Genomic DNA, 23839 nt, shown 5'->3' on the forward strand with positions numbered 1-23839 from the left:
TAATTTCCTTCACCCATAAAAAAAAAAAAAAGTCAAATAATATCTGGTGTACCTCCTAGGTGACAGGTTTTTGTACATTTTTTTCTGAGGAGTGATGAGTGATGACTGTGCTGTGAGAAAATAGCATGTGTTATATGACTAATAGTAATGTCACCAGCTCATTATGCAAACTTGCATGGAGACACTAAATGTGTTTTGAATGCAAAATGGGTTTATGTCGCTGGAAAAACACACAAAAGAAGATTACCTTGCTCAGAAAGTGGAAGACCAGTGATCTTGAAGCATCAGGTAAGTCATCAGGTTTACATAGCAGAATGTTATGTTAATACTGTACCAATAAGAATGTTTTTTTTATATGTCTGTTGTGGTTGAAAATCCACTATGGGATTTCAGAAATAATATCTGTCTGATTCGAAAATTTTGAATTAAGAACCTTAACTTGACAATTATGCATGGGTTATGTTTGTGACTTTATAATCCATGTTCACTTTTATAGCACTTTTATAACATTGTAACATTGAATCAGTCAGTTTAGTTTGAATCAATTCTATTATTTAATACGACTGAATCAAAAATAAATATCTCCTACGCGTAAGAACTGCACAGCTTCATATTCCTCCCAAACTCTTTTATGTATTTTATTGTATATTTACATGTATTAATTAACTTTTTTATTTTACAGACATAATTATTATCTCTGTTGGAAAACAACAATGAAAACATTAGAAAATCAGCCTAAACTGATTTGTTGTTCTTCCAAAACTAACCAGACCAACAATCCATATTATCATGTTTCAGCACAGGAGCCATAAAAGAAAACAATAAAAAAAAAAATTTATGTATCAGAGGTATTCATCTCTTTTTTTTCTAGCTTGGTTGAACACCAGTAGCTGCTTAAATCAACTGTCCTGAAAACCACAGAGAGCGCGTGATGCTGTTTCATCTTATCTTCATGTCACTGGTTTGCTCGGGTAAAACATCTTTCACATTTGCACAAATACACACGTACAAAGCTGATGTAGTTTCATTGAATATATAAAGGTTTTATGGGTCATTACGCAAATTGTTCTGTATTTTACTACAAAAACTGCATGTAAAGAGTATTGTACAGTCAGTCATTGACAAGATGGTCAGGTCTTCATCCCATTTTGAGCTTATTTTGCTATTAAACTGACGGACTTTACATTCTCTAACTTGTTACACGGCTGCTTAGCAAATTAGTGGGCATGACATATTGATCCGAGAAAAGGTGCAGAGTGATACAAGAGAAACCAGAAAACTGTAGCAAACCTTAGGCTCACTGTGTAATGTTATATCAGAATTATCTACTCTACAGAGAATATCTATATCTGTGTAAAATTCATCATTTTAAACATGATTTGATAGGGCTGTCAGTGGAGAGCTATGGAAGAGACTTCATCACGGCATTCCCAGAAAACACTGTCTACTACAATCCACAGGAGTCCTACAACACGCTCCAAATTACTGCTTTCTACAACGACACCCTCGTCGAAATCACCATCAACTACACAAAAGTGTTTCATGATAAACTACGGTCTGGGCAGACTAAAATTGTGCATTTTCCCAAGTACAACGAGCAATTTCAGTTCACAAACTTCCCTCTTTTTGCCAGAGTCAACAGCACCCAAAAGATCGTGGTGCTTTGGCTCAGTCAGCGCGGGAGCAGCGTGCAATCTAATGTCGTTCAACCTGTTACAAATCTCGGAAAGTGGTATTCAATCCCATTTATCAATTACAATCAGATGATGGCATCCTTGTACAATATGTCAGATCAGTTAGCTCCGGACAGCTGGAGATACAATTCGTTCAGGCTGATCATTATCAATGCTGAGAACTCTGATAACTTAATCACCGTCCAAAGTATCAGTCCGGATGGTCCAAAAGCATTTAATATTACGCTCAGGCCTCACAAACTTTACCAGTTCCAAACTAATGGCTCGGAGATTCAGCTGGACTCTTCTGGAAAGGTGGCTGTGCTGTTAACCCACCCGTGTGTAGAAACTGCAGGATGTGATTGTAATATGGTGCTGAGCCACGTTCTCCCCCGAAATCTGTGGGGTGATACGTTTCTTGTGCCGTCGGTGAAGAACCTGAATACAGCCTGGCTGCAAGTGACTAACACAACAGAAGTAAGGCTCAAAGGCGTGAATATAAAAACTCAGCAGTTCAATTCTTCAGAGCTCATTCCCTTCCCAGAGCTCAAGAGTGCGTCTCAGTTAATCAGTTCAACAAATAAGGTGTCCATCAGACTTATTAGTCCAGGTTTTGTCTTAGAACTCATACCAGAAACCATGTTCGCCGCTTGTTACCTGGTTCAGATGAACTCGACAGAAGGTGAGGTCGTTATCATCGCTGAAACAGCCCATAAGAACAATGTGTCTATAGATGGCAAATTACTTCAGTTCACTAACTGGAAACCCATTCCCTATTCAAACTACTCTTCAATATCTGTGTCGCTTAGTGGCACGCATGTCATCTGGCATCCAACCTCCAAGATTGGAGTGTACATGTTTGAGACGATGGAAGGTGGAATTCCTTACGGAAGCCCAGCTGTCATTTTAAATGATGACCCAGGTAAAAGATACTTTCTTTTAATCCAAGAGTAAATTAAAGGCAACATCAGATGATACTTACAACCTTTATTCCAATTTTAGGAAGGATGCAATATTATGTGGTTTATGAAATCAGGACTTGATTGAATTGTGATTGGATTTTGCAAAATTAGGATATTATATGTCTGAATGGCACATGACATGAAATTGGTTTCAATTGCCATATGTTTTATATAATTATATATTTATACATTTATAATGCATAAAATAACAATGCTGCTATACACAACAGTTTAAAAATGGTATAAAAAAGTAATATATACTTTACTCAGCAAAGATGCATTAAATTGATTAAAAAAAAGTAATGGAAAACACATTTACATTGTTATACGAAAGTAATTTAAAAAAAAAAAGGGCTGTCCTTTTGAATTTTCCATTCTTTAAAGAATTCTAAAACCAAAATTAATCACAGTTTCAATGAAAATATTAAAAGGCACAGCTGATTTCAATAAGAAATGTTTCTTGATCAAGTTATTTTAAGTAATAAAATTAGTAGGAAATATTAGTATTACAACATTACTTTGATCAAATAATGTAAATACTGTCTTTGTGTGCAAAGGTGGCTTTTTTCAAAAACATAAAAAAAAAAAAAAAAAATCGTACTGACCCCAAACTTTTCAACAGTAGTTTATACAAATAATTGTGGAATGTTTTTTAAATTTTTTTTTTTTTTTTTTTTTTACAGTTAAAATGTTTTTTTTACAGTGTTTTTAACCACTTTTATTTTATGGAAATGACTAGTTCAAAAAAGTATATTAAAAAAAAATAATCTGTTCCTGACATTTCCTTAAAAACGTATAACACATTTTCTTTGGGGTAAGAAAGTGAAGTTACATTAGAATGTGAATGAAGTCAAATTTCCCAGTGCAGACTGTAAATGTGTCAATATATGCTTGTGTGCTTACAGATCGTGATGGCTGTGTGGCAGATTCTACAAATTATAAGACCACTACTGATGTCATGACATGGCCCCAGTCCCATCGTTACTGCTTAAATATATCTTACCAGCTGAGCACACCAAGCAGTGAAATGGCCCAAAAAGAGATGACCAACTTTCTGCAAAACAACATTGGTCCTGGGTATCTGTGGATCGGTCTGCGGCGCAGTCTGTTCACGTCAGAGTGGTACTGGCTGAAAGGCAATGACAGCAAATATAGCGTGAGCTTCACGAAGTGGGCCAATGGGCATCCAGATATTCCCCAGAAAGCGTTGTGTGCTGCTGTGTCCAAAGATTCCAACAAGGAGTTTTCCTGGAAGAGTGTGTCCTGTTGCTCTAAGCTTAGGCCCATCTGCTACAAACAGGGCAAATATTTCAGTGATATTACCTTTAATACACTATATGATAATTTTTAGAATTACTTACCCAATGGTGTGTCCTTCTTGTCCAAATTCTTGGCCTTTTAATTAAAGTTAATATCTGAAAAAATAAATTATAGTTTACAATAGTTTAATCATGAAACTTAGGAAAATTAATCAAATTGCTTAATTATAAAAAAGATAATTGTCTATTACTGTTATTGTTTTTTTTGTATTTATGTGAATAATATAAAGCAATATTAACATTTCAAAATATGTGGATCTTCTGAAAACACAATTAAAGTATATATATATATATATATATATATATATATGTATGTATATATACGTGTGTGTGTGTGTGAGAGAGAGAGAGAGAGAGAGAGAGAGCTATATATAATAATATAACAACTATTGAAACTTTGTCTGATGTAATGCATGATGATCTAAAGTGAAGGCAAATAATGTGAAATGAGCTCCTGTTGTAGGAGAATACAAGCATATGTCACAAGATCACAGTGCTCTAAAAAAAGTCCCACAAACGTATCCCCACAAAAACACCCACAAACGGGTGATGGGGAAAGTCACTATAAAAGATGTCTGTCAGTCATCAGCTCCAGTGGTCTAAATGGTAGAGTGTGAATCATAGTGTCATTGCTGCCTCAAAGTTTCTATTTTCTGTCACAAAGGGAGTTGATGTATATTTCCTCTAGATGGCGCTTGTGTACTTCAGCATTAATTTACTTAACCTACTTTTGATTAGTTCAAATTGTATAATTTTATATTATGCTTATTTTTCTATGTTTATTGTGATTTCTATAATCAACTGTTTCTTTCTAAGACTTTCTTGATTATATTTTATTTTATTCCCAACATGCTTTTGTAGTTCACTTCCTGTTTTGTCATTCACACGAAGAGATGGAACGATGTAATTAATCATCGCAAAATTAAAAGGTGTTTTTCTCTATAATCGTAAGCCATTTGATCAAAAATCTTCAAGATATAATCCTCTCTTAGCACACAAGCAGGCAAAAGTGGTATGTTGATGTATTTTCTGTTTATTTATGAGTTTAATGTGACGTGTTTTACATGTAACATTTTCCTAATATCGAAATGGACACAGCGACCCCATTGGAACTCAATTGAGACAAATGAAGCCTGTTTTAAGCTATTTTTAGCACTTCCGTTTCTGACGTGCAGACTCAAACGAAGCTTGAAGACGTCAGCAACCTGTCTGACAGATGTAAATCTTCTAGTAGCTGTGCGTGCAAACTGCCATCGTTAATCTTGCAGAGAAGGCGAGCTTGAGCGGGGAGTTCTTTGGCGTGAGTGAGAAGGAGTAAGTATTCTGATTAATTATTTTGTATAGTATTTTAAAATGTAACGTCAGTACGCCATATTAAGTTAATTGCCTGCGAGCTTCTCCTCCTGTCTGTATGGTAATGTGAGAGTCGCGTGGTTATGATGCAATCGTTAGCCTATTTTTACAAAAACTGTTTCTACGGGGCCATAATGTAACATAGAAGGTAATGGAGTTCTGCTACAAGATGACAGCACCCGGCCGACTTCAACTTCCGGTCGACTTCCTTGCTGCCTGATAGATACAGACGGTTGTGTTGTGTTCTACCATTAGGTTTTCGGGGGTTACGAAGGGGTTAAGTTTTGCCTGCTGTTTTACGCATGCGTGTGAGTGAGTGAGAGAACGAGTAAAGTGATTATCCGTTCAGCCGTGTGTGCTTCATGTTTAATGGCTAACTGAAATACCAACATAACATTGGCGACGAAGATGGCTGAGTTTAGCTTACCACCGCCGGCCCCTTTTCTTCCCGTGCCTGGTGAACCGCCTATTCCATGGGCGAGCTGGATCGATGGCTTCACGGTGTACCTCGAGGCCATGGACTATGTTGACATACCAGATCGGAGGAAAATCGCTCTGCTCCGTCACTGCCTCGGGGGGGAGGGACAGAGTATATATCGCGCGCTCGGCGAAGCTGAGACGTATGAGGAAGCGGTTGCTCTTCTCGCACGCCACTTCACGGGCCAACAGCGAGTCATACTCCGCCGATATAAACTACGCAAGCGTCTTCAGCGACCGGGTGAGTCCGTGCAAGATTACGTGACTAATCTGCGTGACATGGCGCGCTCATGCAATTATGGGACACTTCAAGATCAGATTGTTCGTGATCAGTTTATTGAAGGCATACTATGTGACAAGACTCGAGAAAAACTGTTATTAGAACCTGACGAATTAACACTAAACCAAGCAGTTGTAATTGCCCAGCAAGTGGAGGCTGCTCTGGAATGCTCAACACTACTTGCTGACGCGCGCCTCCCTGTGGACGTTTCCACGCAACAGTTGCGATCTTCCTGCCATTCAGGCCACTGCCATTTACCCACAGAAAAGACTGCAGATAGCAATGAAGGTTTTCCAGTGCTCTTGCACAATTACAGAGAAACCAACACAGTTTGAGCTTCTGTGGCAACTGTGGCTCCAGTTTGCACAATTCAAAAGCCCAAAATTGCCCTGCACGTGGACAGACATGCAGGAAGTGTCTTAAAAAAAATCACTTTGCCAAAGTTTGCCGGTCAGCTCCTGCTACACAAGCAGCACGGAGGAGACTCTCACCTGTCCGTAATGACTACACTGAGATAAGGCATGTATCATCTGGCCAGGCAGCTTTTAGGACGTGTACTGTGCTGCTGGAGGAGGTAAGCCTTCCACTCCTGATGGATACGGGAGCAGCGGCATCGTTGCTTAATGCCAGTACGTATCACAAGTTTTTCTCACATCTGCCATTACAACAGCCCTGCACTTCCCTCTGTGGTTATGACAGCTCTAAGATTGTGATGCTCGGCGTTCTACGGGGCTCAGTACGTTATGGCTCTAAACATCTGCCATCATTTCCCTTCTACATTACTGAGCGGGGAGCCAACCTTCTTGGACTTGATCTATTTACAAGCTTGGGATTCACACTTCGAGATGAAAAGGGCTCTGATATCCACCATGTCACCTCCACCTGTCAACAGAGATGGCCATCACTGTTCGACGGACTGGGCTGCCTTACAACATTCACCCATAGGCCTTTGGTTGACCCTGTTGTGCCGCCGGTCATACAGCCCCTGCGCAGAATTCCCCTAGCCCTGCGGGAAGAAGTACGAGTAAGGAATACGAGTATGTGTTGACCTGCGCTCTGTAAATAAGGCGGTTATCCCAGATAAGTACCCCTTACCCACAGCTGAGGAGCTCACTGCTTACTTCTATGGTTCAGCAGTCTTCTCAAAACTGGACCTGCGCCAAGGTTATCTGCAGGTGCCACTTCACCCTTCTAGCAGGGATCTCACAGCATTCGTCACACACGCTGGGGTATTTCGATATACTCGTATGCCGTTTGGCCTAAGCTCCGCCCCCAGCTGCTTTCAAAAGGTAATGACCACCATTTTGGCTGGAATTCCCGGAGTTGGAGTATTCCTGGATGATATAGTAGTCCATGCGCCAGATGTCCAGACCCATAACGACCGTCTCAGCAGGGTGGCCAGTGCTCTCATGGCACATAACCTTACATTAAATGGAGAGAAATGCACTTTTGCAGCCTCAGCCATAGACTTTGTTGGGTACCGCCTCACGTCTAGGGGCATCGCCCCTCTTCAGTCAAATATTGAGGCGATACACAGAATCCCAGAGCCTACCTCTTCCTCACAGGTGGCCTCATTTCTGGGCATGACGGCCTATTACCTTCGTTTCTTGCCTCAGTACTCCCAAACCACGGCACCCCTTCGCCAGTTACTAAAGAAAGAAGAGCCATGGAACTGGACTAGTGCATGCTCCGAGGCCGTCAGAACACTAAAGTCCCAGCTTACCACTCCTCCTGTCTTAGCTCACTTCAATCCTGATAGTCAGCCTATCGTCACCTGCGATGCCTCTACACAGGCACTGGGAGCAGTGCTGTCGCAGATGCAGTATGGAGTGGAAAGACCTATAGCATTTGCCTCCAGAGCTTTGACAACCACTGAACAGCGCTACTCTGTAGGTGAACGTGAGGCCCTTGCTTGTGTCTGGGCAACTGAACGATGAGGCAGTATGACTATCAACTCAAGTTCACGCCAGGGAGGGACAACGTTGTTGCTGATCTGCTATCTCGATCAATTGAGGCACCCACACCAGCAGCCTCACCAGGAAATTATGACATGGAGTCAAACCTCATTCAGATGCTACACACACCTCTGCAAGAATCGGTCTCCTTGGAGCAGTTGCAGAGGGAGTCCAAGTGTGACCCCACACTTACAACACTGCGCACATATACAGAGAATGTGAACCATGTCTACTCAGTGGAAAGACTGGACAACCGGTCTCACCCCCTTTGCAGCCTGTTCCATGGCCATCTCACCCATGGGAGCACCTTCAACTTGACATCTGTGGGGAAATTCATGGCCATGGCGTTCCCCACCATCAGCGCTTTCTGGTGGTCGTGTATGATCTCCATTCTAAATGGCCTGAGGTAATACCAGCCGGGACAGTTACCACACAGACCATCACTCAGATACTGGAGAGTCTGTTCGCTCGCTGGGACATGCCCCGTGCCATCACTACTGACAATGGGCCGCAGTTTACCTCTGCAGACTTCTCCAATTTCCTGTGCAGTAAAGGAATTAAGCATTTCCGTGCCGCACTCTACCATCCCCAGGCAAATGGTGGGGTTGAAAGATTCAATCAAAGCCTTAAGAATGTCATTCGTGCACACCAGGCCCAGGGGTATACATTCCAAACAGCACTCAACTTAACGCTTATGCATTACAGAGCTAGCCAGCACACCACCACTCAGGCCTCTCCTGCTCTGCTTATGCTTGGCCGAGAGATGGACTTGCCATTGGACAGACTGAGACCACAGGAATTGTCAGCTACAGCCTCAGACGGCACCTGGGCAGCAGCCAAAGCTGCTGTAACTTCAAACCAGAGGCGAATGAAGGCCAACTTTGACAGAAGACACAAGGCCAAACCTAGTAATATAACAGTTCTAGACTGGGTTTGGGTCCGGAGACCACACCGTAGCAATAAAATGGCATCGTTTTGGTCTGAACCCCTCCAGGTGGATTGTCAGTTAGGGCCTGCCACATTCTTGTTGAGCGATGGTTCTCGCTGGAATGCTAGCAGACTGCGGAAAGTGCCAAACCCTTTCAACTCACACATGTGCTCACAAACAAAAGAGCTTAGTGGAGGGCCAACACACAGCTCGGTTTTTGCTCCAGCGTCACCGCTGCCAGTACAACCACGGGCAGGCCGAGTGCATCAAGGTTCCCCTGTCAGGGTGGTCCCGCATCAATCTCCACCAGCTGTGGGGCCTCAACCTCTTTATCCACTGCCTGAAGGGCCAAGAAGTGCCGCAGTCAACAGTAACTGAGAGTCGGCCGATTCGAGCAAGAGCTCGTCCCGCATACCTAAAGGACTTTATCACAGAGTTTAATGCTTAGGTGTTTGGTCATTTCCTATGGTTACAGCTTGAGAGAGCACAGTTTTGTTCTTTGAAAGGGGGGGGAAATGTTGTGTTCTACCATTAGGTTTTCGGGGGTTACGAAGGGGTTAAGTTTTGCCTGCTGTTTTACGCATGCGTGTGAGTGAGTGAGAGAACGAGTAAAGTGATTATCCGTTCAGCCGTGTGTGCTTCATGTTTAATGGCTAACTGAAATACCAACATAACAGGTTGGTCTGGGAACGCCCCCGGGAACGCCCCGTCACGTGATGTGAATTTAGCCCGTGGGGGAAAACATTGCCTTGGCGCCAATTGAAATACACGGGACAATCACGCCGAAGAGTTGCTGTGTCGTTTTTTTTTTTTTTTTACCTCCAATAAACTAACAAATTATGAATTGAAGTTCTACATCCTTCCTAATAAACATACAGAGCCGGAAAGGATGACAAAATGGCTACAAGCAATAAGTTGTGAGGATGATAAAGGGAAGTTTTGGAATCCCAAGACTAAGCATATGTATGTGTGCAGTCGGCATTTCATCACAGGCAGGCTATATTAACATCGTGTTCATTATTAACGTTATCAAAACTGTGTAAGGTTGTTTCAGAAAGTGGATGCATATATAATTAGCCTTATCATTGTACCTGAAGCAAAACTATGTAACGTTAGCCTAGTGTCGAACATAAACCCACTTAAAAAAGCGTGTGGACACGTAACAACTGTCAGAACTTTTACACTTTCATTCATAAATTCACCCCGTCTGTGTTTGCGAAACGATTGAATCGCGGAATCCAGTCAAAAATAGAACTTGCTGTATAAAGCAGAACGTCACGGAATTTGGCTATTTTATTTTATTTTAAAGAATACATCTACATTAGGGCTGTAAAATAAATCAAATATCGATATGGACTAGTGTATAAGAATATTAAAGTTAAAAAAGACTACAATTGTTCTACGTGTCTCTGGGAATGAGTGCTCAATATGTGCATTTTTGTCATTCAAATACACAAGATGTTTGCAGTGTTTTCCCCCATGCCGACTCCGCCCTCATCACGCCCCCAGCTATGACTAGATGCCGACTGTATCTAAGGACTAAATAGACAAACAAATGTGTTGAATGTATTATTGACAGAGTGAAGTTGAAATTTTCTGTGTGTTTAAGATTTTGTATACTTTATTATTTGGGATATTAATTATTTCACAAGTTATATTCATGCTTCTGCTACTTATAGTTCTATAGTTTACAATTTACAAGGTTGAATCATATGAGTTTAGGTGAAGTACTTGCTTACACTAGAACTTAAGACTGTTCCTTATTTAGGATATTACATTGTAGTTTAACACAGCATTGACATGTCTGATACAAGTGAAAATACAGTGCTGTCCACTAAAGAAGCTATCTGTGCAGATCCTACAGCACAAGAAGTTGACGATGCAGAGCAGGTTATCCCATCACAGCAGGCTGCTATAGCTGAGCATGTTGAAGTTGCTGCAGAAGTACAACAACCTCAGGTGGGCGCAGATACTACACAGTTCCCAGACATTAGAAGAAGCCAGCATGTACGCATGCTAACTGAAAAGGGTAAAACATTGCAAGACACTAGACTGAACAATCTGAAAAGCAGCTTTGAACAGAATTATAGAAGATGGAAGTATCACATCAATGGGTTGAAAAGAGCCATGAAGAACAATGATGATGCAGATTTGATTTCTGATGTTGTGAGCACCGTTAAAGGGATAGTTCACTCTCAAATTAAATTTTGGTATGTTTTAGCTTACCTCAAGGACATCCAAGATGTAGGTTTCTTTGTTTCCGCAGTATTTCCCATTTTGATATTTTTAGGTCCAACCGTTCTTGCCTGTGACTCACATAATGGAGGTCTATGGTCACCACCTCAAAGAGCAGGCACAGAGGAGTCCAAATTAAACAATTCCCCATCATAAGTACACACTGATGACCTAAGACACGAAACAAGCGGTTTGTGTAAGAAAATGAATAGTATTTATATTGTTTTTACCTCTTGTACACAACCACATCCAACTGGGCTTAGTCTGCGCAAGAAGTGATCTCTCGCACAATCTCTCTCAGAGATGATCACTCCAGCAGAGATACTTAAGGTTTTTGAGTCTGACTTTGTTGAAAGGAATAATGAGGACGTCTCTGCGTCACAAGAAGACTTTACATTTTTGGCAAGGTTAAACAAAGTCATTAAACAAATGCAAGATGGGCACTATCAAATGCCATTGCCGTTTAAGGGCGAGAGACCGGACTTGCCAAACAACAAAGCATGTGAACCATTGACGCCGAATCATATACTAACAATGAAGTCCACTATCATTGCACCACCTCCTGGAGAGTTTGTTAGGGAGGATCTCTATCTTCAGAAGAGATTGAAAAGAGTTCAGTATCTGGTGAATGAGTTTTGGACCAGGTGGAGAAAGGAATATCTGTTGAATTTGCAGCAGAGAAGTAAGTGAAACAAGAGCAGGAGAAACGCTAAGATAAATTATATTTTTCTGCTCCAAGATGACTTGGCACCAAGAAATCAGTGGAAACTTGCCAAAGTGATGGAAGTCTTTCCAGGAACTGATGGTAGGGTGAGAAGACTTAAACTTCTTGTAAGTAATGCAACACTGGATAGCAAGGTTGCACGCACAAGCAAGTTAGTCTATCTAGAAAGACCCATACACAAAACAGTGTTATTACTTGAAGCTGAATAAAGGGTTACGTTTGATGGGTGATTTCTCTGTGTATACTTAACGTGTACAGACACTTTTTAGGTTCTGATTTATAAAAAAAACACTGCAGAGGCTTTCTTGAAATCAGTTTTTTATAATGACTTTCTATTTGAAGATACAGGAACCCACAATATGATGGTGTTACCAGATTACATGGTCCCACTTTTTGATGCCCTACAAGATACATGCACTATTGGTTCTTATATTAGACTGATGATTAATACAACTGGCTTGTACAATTACTTATCAGTTCCTCTGTATTTGCGTAGTATCAGTACTATCTTGTTACTTTCCTTGTGTTAATACACTGGTATTAGGGCCATCTGAAAATAAAATGCTTTTGCCTTTTCACTTTACTTCGGCTTTTCCTATAGTGGTATTTATTTCCTCACCTATTTGGTGCTCGGTTAGATGAATGATTTGTTTTTTAAGAGTTTAAACAGATGTACAGAAATGTTCGACTAAACAATCCTGACACTTACCCCCCTCCACCTACCCATGCCAAAAAACCTCAGTGCAGCCCACCAGCATTGTCTTATTCCCATCTGCCAACACTGTATCATGTTAATAAGATACAGCTGAAAATGATATAATTGAGTTTTTGCAGTATGCGATCATGTTTGTCCTTTCTATTGCAGGTAGTGTTTCTTTATCATCACTTTGTCCACATTTATTAATTGGGGAGATGCCCTTTGTTTGATTTCTAGCATTGCTGTTGCTTTGAAAACAAACCCTGTAATACACTGATATGAAGCAGTATAAAAATGTTTTGTATAAAAAGATTGTATTTATTTTATTGTGTTTTGCACAGCTGAAACCAATAATCTGTTGTAGTCATTTCAGAACAGTATTGTACAATACATTTTTACAAATTGAAATTTGAAGTTGATTTTCTAACTATATATTTTGGAAAACATGCATGCATTACATTTTCAAGTCAAGTCCATTTTTATTCCATTCAAATCATTGAAACCCATTGTTTACTTTAAACAATTTAGTACTAGGCAATAGGATAATTTACATGAAAAATTAAAGTTTTTCATGTAAATTATCATGAGTTTTAGTTTTAGAGTTGATATATAACACTTTTTGTGCAAGTAGAACAACTTGTAGTGACAAGTTGGAGTTATTAATACATTATTCAATGATATAAAAATCTGTAAGGTTATTTAAACACAAAAGAAAGATTAAATAGAAAAATATTTAAATTTGATACTTCAATTTAAAAGCTTATGTTACTTAAAATACTCATAATGTTGAATAGGTTGAATTTGCGTAGACACAACCATAGTCTAAAGGCCCTTTCACAACAAGAATGAGCACATATTAGTGTCCACACCTGCGGCCATAAATTCTTAACCTAGTTATAGCAGAACTGATTCTGATTGGGTGTCAATGTTTTTATCATTCATCAACTGGAAATGAAAAAGTGATTCTAAAGATAGTGATTCTTCATCGTTATCATTATAGTTATCTTTTGTGTGAACAGTCCTTAATTTACCAAAATTCCAAAGTCCAACACCTTAATGCAAATATCATACAATGATTTTTAGCTTAAATCAATAAATAATGTGATTGTGATATACAGTAGACAAGCTGTCATATTCTGGTTTCCTGGCATGTCTTATCTCATTTCCAAAATAAGTGTATTCGTGCAAACATTTGCAAAGTCCTTTAAGGTCTAATCAAAGCAACTCCTTTCATATTTTTTTGAGGGATGATTAGCATTGCGAGCTTTAGACTTGTGTCTGGTACGGATGGTGCAGGAAATGTCAGGATGATACTTGGCTTTACTTTTCCCTAAGTTCTCATTAAGATCATCATCATCTTCATAGTCATACTCATACATCAGATGTTCAAAGTAACTGCTCAGTTCATCTATAGGCTGATTATGGCCATTGTAGTCTCTGTGTGTGTTCCCAACAGTTCTTTGCCCGAGCCCGGTTCTCATTCTCTTGATGAAGTTTTCACCAACCAAGCTTTCAACTACGTCCTTTAGCTGTTTGAAGAGCCGCTCTGCGCTCGAACCCCTCTCCAGCAGACTGTCCAGAGGCCTGCCTCTCCTGAGCTCACGGACGACTTGGTGCAGCCATGTTCCAGAGTACAAACTAAACAACAGGAGGACAACAACAGTGATGCCGGTAACGCGTTACTCTCATCTGAACACTTTTTTCAATAACGAGTAATCTAACCCATTACTATTTCCAAACCAGTAATCAGATTAAAGTTACTTAACCAAGTCACTGTGCGTTACTATTTTTGTCATTTTTACTTAATAAAAATATATATATATTTATTCTTGCATCTCGGGGAGTGAAGTCACGTACGCGACAAGTCACGTTTTCAGCATGCACGAAGCGACACAAACGTAAACATTCGAGGGAGACGAGAGATGTGCGTTTTCTAGATGGAAAAGTCACTATTTTGAGTTTGTGTCAGCTAAAGATGACAACATTAAGGTCCGTTGTACACTGTGCTGGCGGCGACAAAGTGTTATCTAGCTACAAAAACACTACGTCGAATTTGAAAAAAAAAAAACATTCAAGCTGCACTGCACGGTCACAGCAGGTGATGAGAAGCAGAGAGCAGGAGATCCCCGACCACCCAAACAACAAAAGCTGGACTTCGGTGCAAAATCAGTAAGTGGGGGACAGTTGAAGAAGTTAGTCGGGCAGTTTGTTGTGGGGGAAATGCTGCCATTTAATACAGTTTACTCGCCCGTGTTTCGTGCCATAATAAACAAGATCCCTACCACTGTCAATGCTAGCTTTTTCTTACATGGAAGAGTATGCAGTGATGGAGATAAATCTAATATTTTTTTAAAAAAAAGTATTTATGTTAAGTCAAGAAAGACTGCCTTTATATTTTATTAAAACATTTATGTTAAGTGAAGTCAAGAAAGACTGCCTTTATTTTTTGTAAAAACGTATTTTCAAGAAATAGTTTTTAAGTTCAACTTTAATTGTCAGGAGATAGATTGTTGAGGTTACTGTTAAAAATATACTTCCAATAAAGTGAGTGTTGGCATTTTTATGTTGTTGGCAGCTGGTGAATGTAACTAATAAAGTAACTTGTAAAGTAACTTAGTTACTTTTAAAATCAAGTAATCTGTAAAGTAACTGAGTTACTTTTTCAAAGTAACTGTGGCAACACTGGCAGTGAACACTTTTAAAATGGCCATTTAGAAATCATTCTAATATGCAAATTTGGTAACATTTCGTATTATTATAAACGTTGAAAACAGTTGTGCTGCTTAATATTTTTGTGGAAACCATGGTACGTTTAAGGGCTTGTTTGATTAATCAAAAGTTAAAAAGAACAACATTTATTTGTGAATTTAGAACTTTTAATCAAGGTAATGCATCCTTGCTGTATTAAGATTTGTTATTTTTTGTATTGTATGTGTGTATACATGTGTGTGTATGTATATATATATATATATATATATATATATATATATATATATATATATATATATACATACATACATACATACATATATATATATATATATATATATATATATATATATATATATATATATATATACATACATATATATATACATACATATATATACATAACTAAAATGAGCATTTATTAAAAGCATTTTAAATTACATTTGGGAGGCCACAATCAGTAAGCAGAATTATTAACAATGGAAATCAAAATGAGAATTATCAAATCATGAAAGAAAGCTTTCAAGATGGTTTAGGAGTAATAAACATGTGCTGTACCTTGCAATCTCTGGTTCAGACACCGGAAAACACAGTAAACTATTGAGACTGAGACTCCACTTCAGGCAGGACTGCCACTGGCTGTATAGATGAGCCGTTTCATGCTCCAGATCAATCCTTCTTCCAGCAGTTTGTAGTTTCTTAGGTCCCAACAGCATGTCTAAAACCCCAAACCAAAAAATATCATTTATTCAGACATTGTTTTATGTTATGTACTGGCTTAACACATTTCAAGAACCTCTGCAAAGTTTTTGTCATTTTTCCCGTGCCATTTAGGTAATCATTTCCTCATACCAGCATCACATGACAATACTGGCATTGAGGTTGCTTTGTTACTTTACTGCATGCTATATATCTTCTGGTAACATAATTACAATGACGTATGATAACTTCAATACCTATTTGTCCTTTAAGTGTATTGCTGAACTTTCCATAGACCATTCCCAGCAGCAGCCCCCAAAGATGCATTTGGGACGGCTGAGGCTGTGCGTTTACTAGCCAGTAACGTGTCACAAATATTTGCAGATGTAGATCAGGTTGGATCCCTCTTAACATCTCAGACGACACACCTAAAGTGTCCAGGAGCACCTGAAGTCGCACACTGAGTGGTTCCTAGAAACATTAGAATGTCAAATATTGGAACTCAAACAATTGAATTCGATTTCAAAAGAGAGCTAAGACATCTTCTCATTACCTCCAATAAAGTTTTTAGCTGAAGTCCATCCATGGTCTGTAAGCCTTCAACTTTCTGACTGCTTAGTTTTGTTTGCTGTCTGAAGTATTCCTCCACATAACACTTACTTGTGCCAGTAGATCTTTGTTCTCCCAACAAAAGTAACCCGTAAATCACCTGGCGTATGGGGCGAGAGATTACACTGCTACAGGGGAGTTGGAAATCTTCAACTTGAGATGTTATTAAAACCCTCTGATTCATTACTGCATCGATAATGGAGGAGTTCATCTTTCCCTCAAGTATGAGCATCAAGGTGCGTTGAGGTAGAACTTGCAAAAGACGTTTACAAGTTATAGGTGGAATCATCTTTAATTGGAAGTACTTGGCCAGATAGCCAGGGAAGAGCTTGTACTCTTGGATTCCCTTGGATAGTGCTTCTATGGTGATGGCTTTGTCATTTTCGGACATTGTTTTCAGCAAAGCACTTACAGCCACTTCTGGCCCTGGAAACTGGGATAACCAGTTAAGCAAGCCATCAATGTGGATATGCGGTTTGTCCGTAACTGAGTGCTCTGCCCAATTCATACATCTGATATTTTGCAGCTTCACATAATCATTGCCTAAGATAGAAGCAAAAACTGGTAGAAGGTTTGTGTTCATTTTGAAAGATTCACAGAATTTTCTCACTGTAAAGTGTTTGACTTGGATGAATTTTTTGTTTGTCCGTCTGTCCTGTTTCACGGTTTGCCACTGGAAATGTGTGATTGGCAGGAATCCCGCCTTGAGGTTGAATATATAGAAGTCACTGTCATTGGACAAAACTGGACAGTTCCACTCTTCAGCCAAAGCAGCAATTTCCCAGTCAGCTTCTTCAATGCACTGAACCAGCGGTATCTTGAGCTTATGAAGAAGCTGTCTGAAAACATTACCAATGAGAATAGGAAGGACCTTTTCTTTCTTCCCCTCAGACACGGCCAAGGCTGCATTTATTTTGTCCTGTTTTCGTTGCCTAATAGTTTCCCATTTTTTGCCCGTGTGGTCAGCCGCACCATCAAATACAACATAAGGGTGAATGTCGCAGGCTGTGAGGTTCTTAAAGAATTCTGTGATCAACTCCTCAAAGGCGTCATAGTCTCCTCCATGCATCTCATCCAAATTATAGTCAAAGTACATGGTGTATAATAAATTACATCCATCAATTATAAGTTTCTTGTCTCTAAAAGCCAAGCTCCTTAAAGCATTTTTGTTCCTGCTTTCAATGTAGGTCTTCAGTCCTCTGACTCCCATGGTGACACAATGCATATGCCACTAACTTTAACAATATTAAGTCTTCACTTGCTGTGAAAGTATAATAAATAATTGTATAATTATTCAATTCTAATTATTTATTCATTTATTATTTACATTGCATTATGGCCTAAGTTAATTTGTATTATGATTTATAAAATGCATTAAATGACATTTAATATCAACTATTAAACATAAACAAATGCTTATGCATGTTATTTCAGTGACAGCTACAGAACTTTCTTCAAACAACAACAGTATAAACAACTACATAATTCATCTGCAATGCCAATTGTCAAATATTGTTCTTTCTTCTGACAAGATTTAATTATAAAGTAACATGTTTAAGTAGAAATAATATTAAAGTGATGAAAAAGAACGTACCTGTGTGAAAGTGCGTGAGGTGTCTGTGCGCTGCATGGCTATCTGAATACGATGTAGATCTTATTATATCAAACTGTCAGGAAAGCGAAACTTATCTTATGACACCATGAAACCATGGCCTCGGGTTCTTAAACAACAACATGACTGCCATGGATATTTCTAACATAAGATGAATGAATCACCTGGGTGTGTGTATGATGGTACATCCTTGATTAAAAAAAGGCAGAGCCTTTTTAGTTTTACAGAGACATGTGAAGTAACAAATTATTTTTTTGATGCATCACCCTCCAAAATTTGCATTTGATTGTTCATTCTATTTATTTATTTATGTTTTGATAAATATACAGTGGTTGTAAAATGCTAGAAGAACAAATTATAAACAAAACTAGGCTATATTAGTTTATAGGTACATAATCAGCACACGTTAACTTTATTATCAATACCTGTTGAGAATGAAAATCGTTGTTTCATGCTAAGTTTTCTTTAGGCAGGGTTGAGGCAGTTTATGCAAAGCTGTGAAAATAGCGTGCATTTTGAATGACAAATAATCTGCATTGCTATAAATGAAAAACGACACGATGCGATTTGGTTCAGCGAGAAGGCTGTGATACGCTTATGAGGTAAGAGGTCTCTTTATGTGGAGATATTTAAGATTAGATATTAGATTTTAGAGATGTATAACAGTCAGCCCAGTGAAGGACAACGTCTTGATAAATGTAGCATATATATATATATATATATATATATATATATATATATATATATATATATATATATATATATATATATATATATATATATATATATATATATATATATACAATTATTAGATATATTTATTTACAGTGATTTACTGATATTAAAGTGTCCCTATTGTGGGTTATGAAAGGTTCATATTTTGGTTTTGGGAGTCCCCAGCAACAGGTTGACATGCGTGCAAGGTCAAAAAACACCTTGTCTTGTAAATTGTAAGTTATACACTTTGCTCTATTTGTCTGTTGAAAAAATAATTAGTTTATATTAATGAAGCATTTCAAAGTAGGATATGTATTAGTTCATTCTTATTGTTGACTGAATATTTAAATTTAAATAAATAAATACATTTATGCATTTAGCAGACGCTTTTATCCAAAGCGACTTACATTGCATTCAGGCTAACAATTTTTTCCTAACATATTTAAGATTTTCTTTTTTCTTTTTTACATTAATAATTATTTATTAGTTAATTCTCATTCATAACAGTGCTTAAAAAAATCCTCATAATTACTAAAGAAACTGTTGTATAACAAAGTAGGCTAAATGTGAGGTTTCATTTAATGAATAATTATATGGTTGTATTTAGGGATTGAAATGAATACATTTTTAAGTTACCTGCCATTCATAACTTCTAATAGCCGGAAAAAATAAATAAATAAAACAAATAGGCTAAACCACCAGCTCAAGGCTGTCTCTGGACGCGACAAAGCGAAGGTTGCAAATCATTTTGTGTCAGTAATCTACTAGTGGTGTGCGGTATTGACAAAAAAAAAACAAAAAAATCTCCATAAAGTTTATCGATAAAGATAATTAGAAAATATTTTGCTGAGTGTGTTACTGTGCTGACATCTTAAGGACTCCTGTGTACAGCGGACTAAAGTTTTTGATATGCTTCATTTTCTGTGATCAATTCACAGCAGTGTTAGAAATTAATCTTTTACAATAAGTTTACATTTATTTTTACCTTTTTTGGGTATTTTTAACTATATAAAGCCTTTTTTTTAAGTGTGCGTCATCTTTTGGGTCAAATTCTTACATTTAATAAGTCAGTTATAATAATAGTACATTTAGGCTGTTACTAAACAAATGAAATAAGTATCAGCAAAATTCATCTTTGCAGAAGTTGCATATGAAGTGGCATTGTATTCACACATGTTAATTCAGCTCAGATGGAGGTGGAATGCTTTAATCTGCAGTTACAAATGCATAATGTTTTGATATTTTAAACATGAAATGTTGAATACTGATATTTGAAATTATTTTACAAATGAAAAGATACATTAAATAAAAATTTAAAACAATTAAAAATGCCAGAGTGTGCACACTGTAGGCTACTGTTGGTGTGTTTTGTTTGCTTTTTGCAACAGCCTGGTGGTTTGGCGGGTGTTAATTTCAAACCCAGGTTGCATTATTTACTTTTTAAAAATGTTACTCTTGTCTTAAAAGGTAAGTTTTGTGAGTTCATATGGGTGAGTTGACAGTAACTTGATAATTAATGTTTAGTAAATTTTTTTTTTTTACATTTCTAAGGACACTCGGTTGTTTCACTGCAGCAAATATATGCTATATAAAAACAAGTGCTCCTGTAGCTCTCACACTATTCATTTACAAAGTTATAAAACAAGCAATGTGCAATGGTCAAATGTTTATTTGTTTTCTTCTTCTTCTCTTCCTGACTAAAATCAGGATGGAAATCATGCGGAGTATTCTTCTGATTATGGCAATGATTGGCCAAGGTAAGAAATGCATCATTAGTGCTTTCTAAATAGATCCATTCTTCCATTCTCTTGAGGCCTAATAAAAGGCATGTTCTGTCGACATGATATTAGTAACTCTTGGTTTAACAGGTCAGTCATGGGACAGCCTCGGAGACAGCTTCATCACAATATTCCCAGAGAACATAGCCTTTTACCATCCACTTAGTCCAGTGAATGCTCTCAACATCACTGCTGTCCTTCCCAACACTGTGGTGAATGTCTTCATCTCAGAGCAGTTGACAGACAAAATCAAACTGCCAGAAGGAAAGCCCGTAACTGTGACCTTGCCAGTGGATATTGAGGAATACCAATTTGGTGCAACTTCTCAAACTGTCAGAATCAGCAGCACGAAGAAAATTGTGGTGCAATCAATCAGCAAGAAAGAAGACAGTGTGCAAACTAATGTCATTCAGCCTCTGAAAAATCTTGGTACAGTTTATACCATCCCCTTGCTGAATTACAGCCAGATGATCAATACTTTTTATCAATCGGCAAGAGATGTCAGCAAGAGATACAGCTCCTTCAGGCTGGTTATTGTCAACGGAGAAGGTTTGATTAATAATGTCATAATTGTAAAAAGGTCTATAGAAAATAATTACATACTCGATCCGTTCACCGCTCTCCAACTTCAAGTTGACGGGACAGAAACTGAGATTTATTCTGATTATGGAGTGGCAGTGATGCTGACCCATCCATGTGTAGAGACGGAGGAATGCAAATGCAACATGGTGCTGAACCAACTTCATCCTGATGCTCAGTGGGATAGCAAATTTGTTGTACCCTCAATACTCAACACCGGCAACGTTTGGCTACATGTGACGTCCTCAGTGGAAATCAGTGCCAGTGGCGGGGATCTAGAATCAAATACGGTGGATGCCTATTCATCAAAACTCCTTTCCCTTCCATCTCTGCAGTTAGGATCCCAGTTCATCCACACATCGAATCCTGCTTCCCTCAGGCTTGTCAGTCCAGGCATCATCATTGAACCAATCTCACAATCTAAGTTCTCAGCGTGCTACCTAGTGCCTGTCAGCTCGACAGATGCCAAGGCCTTAATCATAGCAGAAACAAACTACAGGGATAGTGTGTATATAGATAATGATTTGCTTTTATCTACTGAATGGAGCACCGTCGCCAATTCAGTGTACTCATCGGTGTTAGTGTCTCTTGATAACATACACATCATTTGGCATCCATCCACAAAGATCGGCGTGTACGTGTTTGAGAAGAGCACACATGTGTATGGAGGCCCGGCTATATCTTTAAGCGCAAAGCCAGGTAAGAAGTACAGTATTTCTGGTGATGGTTGCTTTTTTAAAGGGTGATGATATGTATCTTCGTATTATGCGGTGTATTATGCTCACATCAACACAAGTTTATGAATTGCTTCATAGAGAAAAATCTGTCATTACACTCTTAGAAATAAAGTTTCTTTATTGGCATTGATGGTTCCATGAAGAACCGTTATCATCCAATGGACACATTCCATCGGACAAAAGGTTCTTTAAAGTCGAAAAAGGGTTCTTTAGATTATTAAAATCTTTATTTTTAAGAGTCTTTTTACGTTCCCTCATCAAACCCCGATGACTTTAAAATTTTGTAAAAATGCTTTAGTGTTTGTTGTAATGTAATGAAAGTCAGTGGGGAAAGTCCATATAATGATTTTTTTTAACTATAAATACGCTTTTGTGCAATGGAAATGTTCCTTGAAAGACAAAGTTTCTTCATGGAACCACAGATACCAGTGAAGAACCTGAATTTTTAAGAGTGTTCTTTTTATAGAACTCTTCACTGAAAGGTTCTTTGGGGAACCAAAAACAGTTCTTCTGTGGCATCATTGCAAAATGTTTAAAAACCTTTATTGTTAAGAGTATATGCTAAGTCTATATTTCATATGTACCTACTCAAACATTAGTGTTGTGTTTGTGTGCATTTAGACCCTTTAGGCTGTGGATTTGTTACTGCAAAGTTTGACATCATCGTCACACCTCAGACCTGGCCTGAATCCCATCAGTACTGTATGCTCATAAGTGACGAGTTATTCAGTCCCAGCAATGAAGCGGACCAAGCGGAGATGGCTCACATTCTGAATAATAAAGGTATGAATGAGAGGCTCTGGATCGGTGTGCGTCGCAGTCTGATGACATTAGATTGGTACCAGCAGAAAGGTGAAAGCTCAAACAGCTTGCCATACACTCAATGGGGAACCAGAGAGCCAGGTGATGCTGTGATGGGCATGTGTGCTTCAGTATTCCCAAACCCAAGCATGGATTTCCTTTGGGAAACTACGCCCTGCTGTACTAAGTTGAAGTCTATCTGCTACACAAGAGCTAAGTACTTTACCATCTCAAATGATTCTAATGGTTCAAAAGAATCAAAAGATGCATAATAAAAACTGGCCAGGGAAAACAAGTTGCCAGAAGGTAAAAAAAACTGGAATTTTTTTTTTTTTTTTTACAATTTATAGCTGTATACATTAAATTATATATTGTTAATATACAAACCTCATTAACCCTCATGTTGTGTTTCAGTCATTTTGACCCAGAGTGGATTTTCTTTTTCCTAAAAATGCTTTTTTATGTTATTGGACTAAAACCTACAGATTTTATTCACACAGGGTATAATAACAAATTCTTCTTAAAAAAAAAAACAACACAAAAAAACAAGGCAATGAGCAGATTGACCTTATGCTTATAAATGTCTTGTTATGCTATATTGTTGTTGTCTTGTTATGCTATATTTTACATTTCTTTTTGGAACTGATCGATCCTAGGCCTCATTGATCTGCGCGTACAAACCTCATTTTTGAAATTAATATTGCCTACATAGGATTGTGTCTGAAGTTTTTTTTTCCCAAATAAACAAACTTTCAGACTGCAAACCTTGTTGCATGCATTGTTTTTCTTTTACATTTACATTTATTGCATTTAGCAGACGCTTTCATTCAAAGCGACTTACAATGCACTCTCAGAAAAAAAAGTTCAAAAAGCTGTCACTGGGTTTGTTACCCTTTTTACCCCTAAAAGATGCATATTGTTACATTAAACACATAAGTACCTTAGTACCTAAAATGAAAATACCAGTACCTAAAAGGTACATACAGTCAAACCAA

At 38.2% G+C, this 23839-nt stretch overlaps 4 protein-coding genes across 10 annotated transcripts in view; 2 read left to right on the forward strand and 2 right to left on the reverse strand.

The window, feature by feature from the left end:
* The window catches only part of LOC128030443 (protein asteroid homolog 1), a 101927-nt gene that overhangs the window by 11994 nt on the left and 66094 nt on the right, over positions 1-23839 (reverse strand). The window lies entirely within an intron of this gene.
* Positions 1-23839, reverse strand: part of LOC128030451 (protein asteroid homolog 1-like) — a 52565-nt gene that overhangs the window by 11396 nt on the left and 17330 nt on the right. Inside the window, exons 2-5 of the mRNA XM_052618099.1 lie at positions 16565-17881; positions 16269-16482; positions 15871-16030; positions 12626-14241 (exon numbers count right to left, since the gene is read on the reverse strand). Of these exons, the coding sequence (XP_052474059.1) occupies positions 13815-14241; positions 15871-16030; positions 16269-16482; positions 16565-17845 (2082 nt within the window). The 5' untranslated portion in view covers positions 17846-17881 and the 3' untranslated portion in view covers positions 12626-13814. The remainder of the gene's footprint in view (positions 1-12625; positions 14242-15870; positions 16031-16268; positions 16483-16564; positions 17882-23839) is intronic.
* LOC128030447 (uncharacterized) overlaps positions 1-23839 on the forward strand; it is a 55769-nt gene that overhangs the window by 9722 nt on the left and 22208 nt on the right. For 2 of the 6 annotated variants that reach the window (XM_052618085.1, XM_052618081.1), the window contains exons 2-4: positions 20657-20706; positions 20818-22005; positions 22665-23608. In XM_052618085.1, the coding sequence (XP_052474045.1) occupies positions 20658-20706; positions 20818-22005; positions 22665-23116 (1689 nt within the window). In that variant the 5' untranslated portion in view covers position 20657 and the 3' untranslated portion in view covers positions 23117-23608. Of the gene's footprint in view, positions 1-14125; positions 14275-14432; positions 14773-20656; positions 20707-20817; positions 22006-22664; positions 23609-23839 lie in introns of those variants that run through there. The other 4 variants (XM_052618087.1, XM_052618084.1, XM_052618080.1 and 1 more) reach the window with 4 other exon arrangements.
* Positions 105-4203, forward strand: LOC128030449 (uncharacterized). Its single transcript, XM_052618096.1, has 5 exons — positions 105-288; positions 872-971; positions 1387-2595; positions 3541-3575; positions 3678-4203. Exons 2-5 carry the CDS (start codon positions 932-934, stop codon positions 3984-3986), a joined length of 1593 nt encoding a protein of 530 aa, XP_052474056.1. The 5' UTR covers positions 105-288; positions 872-931; the 3' UTR covers positions 3987-4203.

Source organism: Carassius gibelio, chromosome A16 (assembly GCF_023724105.1).
Source record: "Carassius gibelio isolate Cgi1373 ecotype wild population from Czech Republic chromosome A16, carGib1.2-hapl.c, whole genome shotgun sequence".
Taxonomy (NCBI): Eukaryota; Metazoa; Chordata; class Actinopteri; order Cypriniformes; family Cyprinidae; genus Carassius; species Carassius gibelio.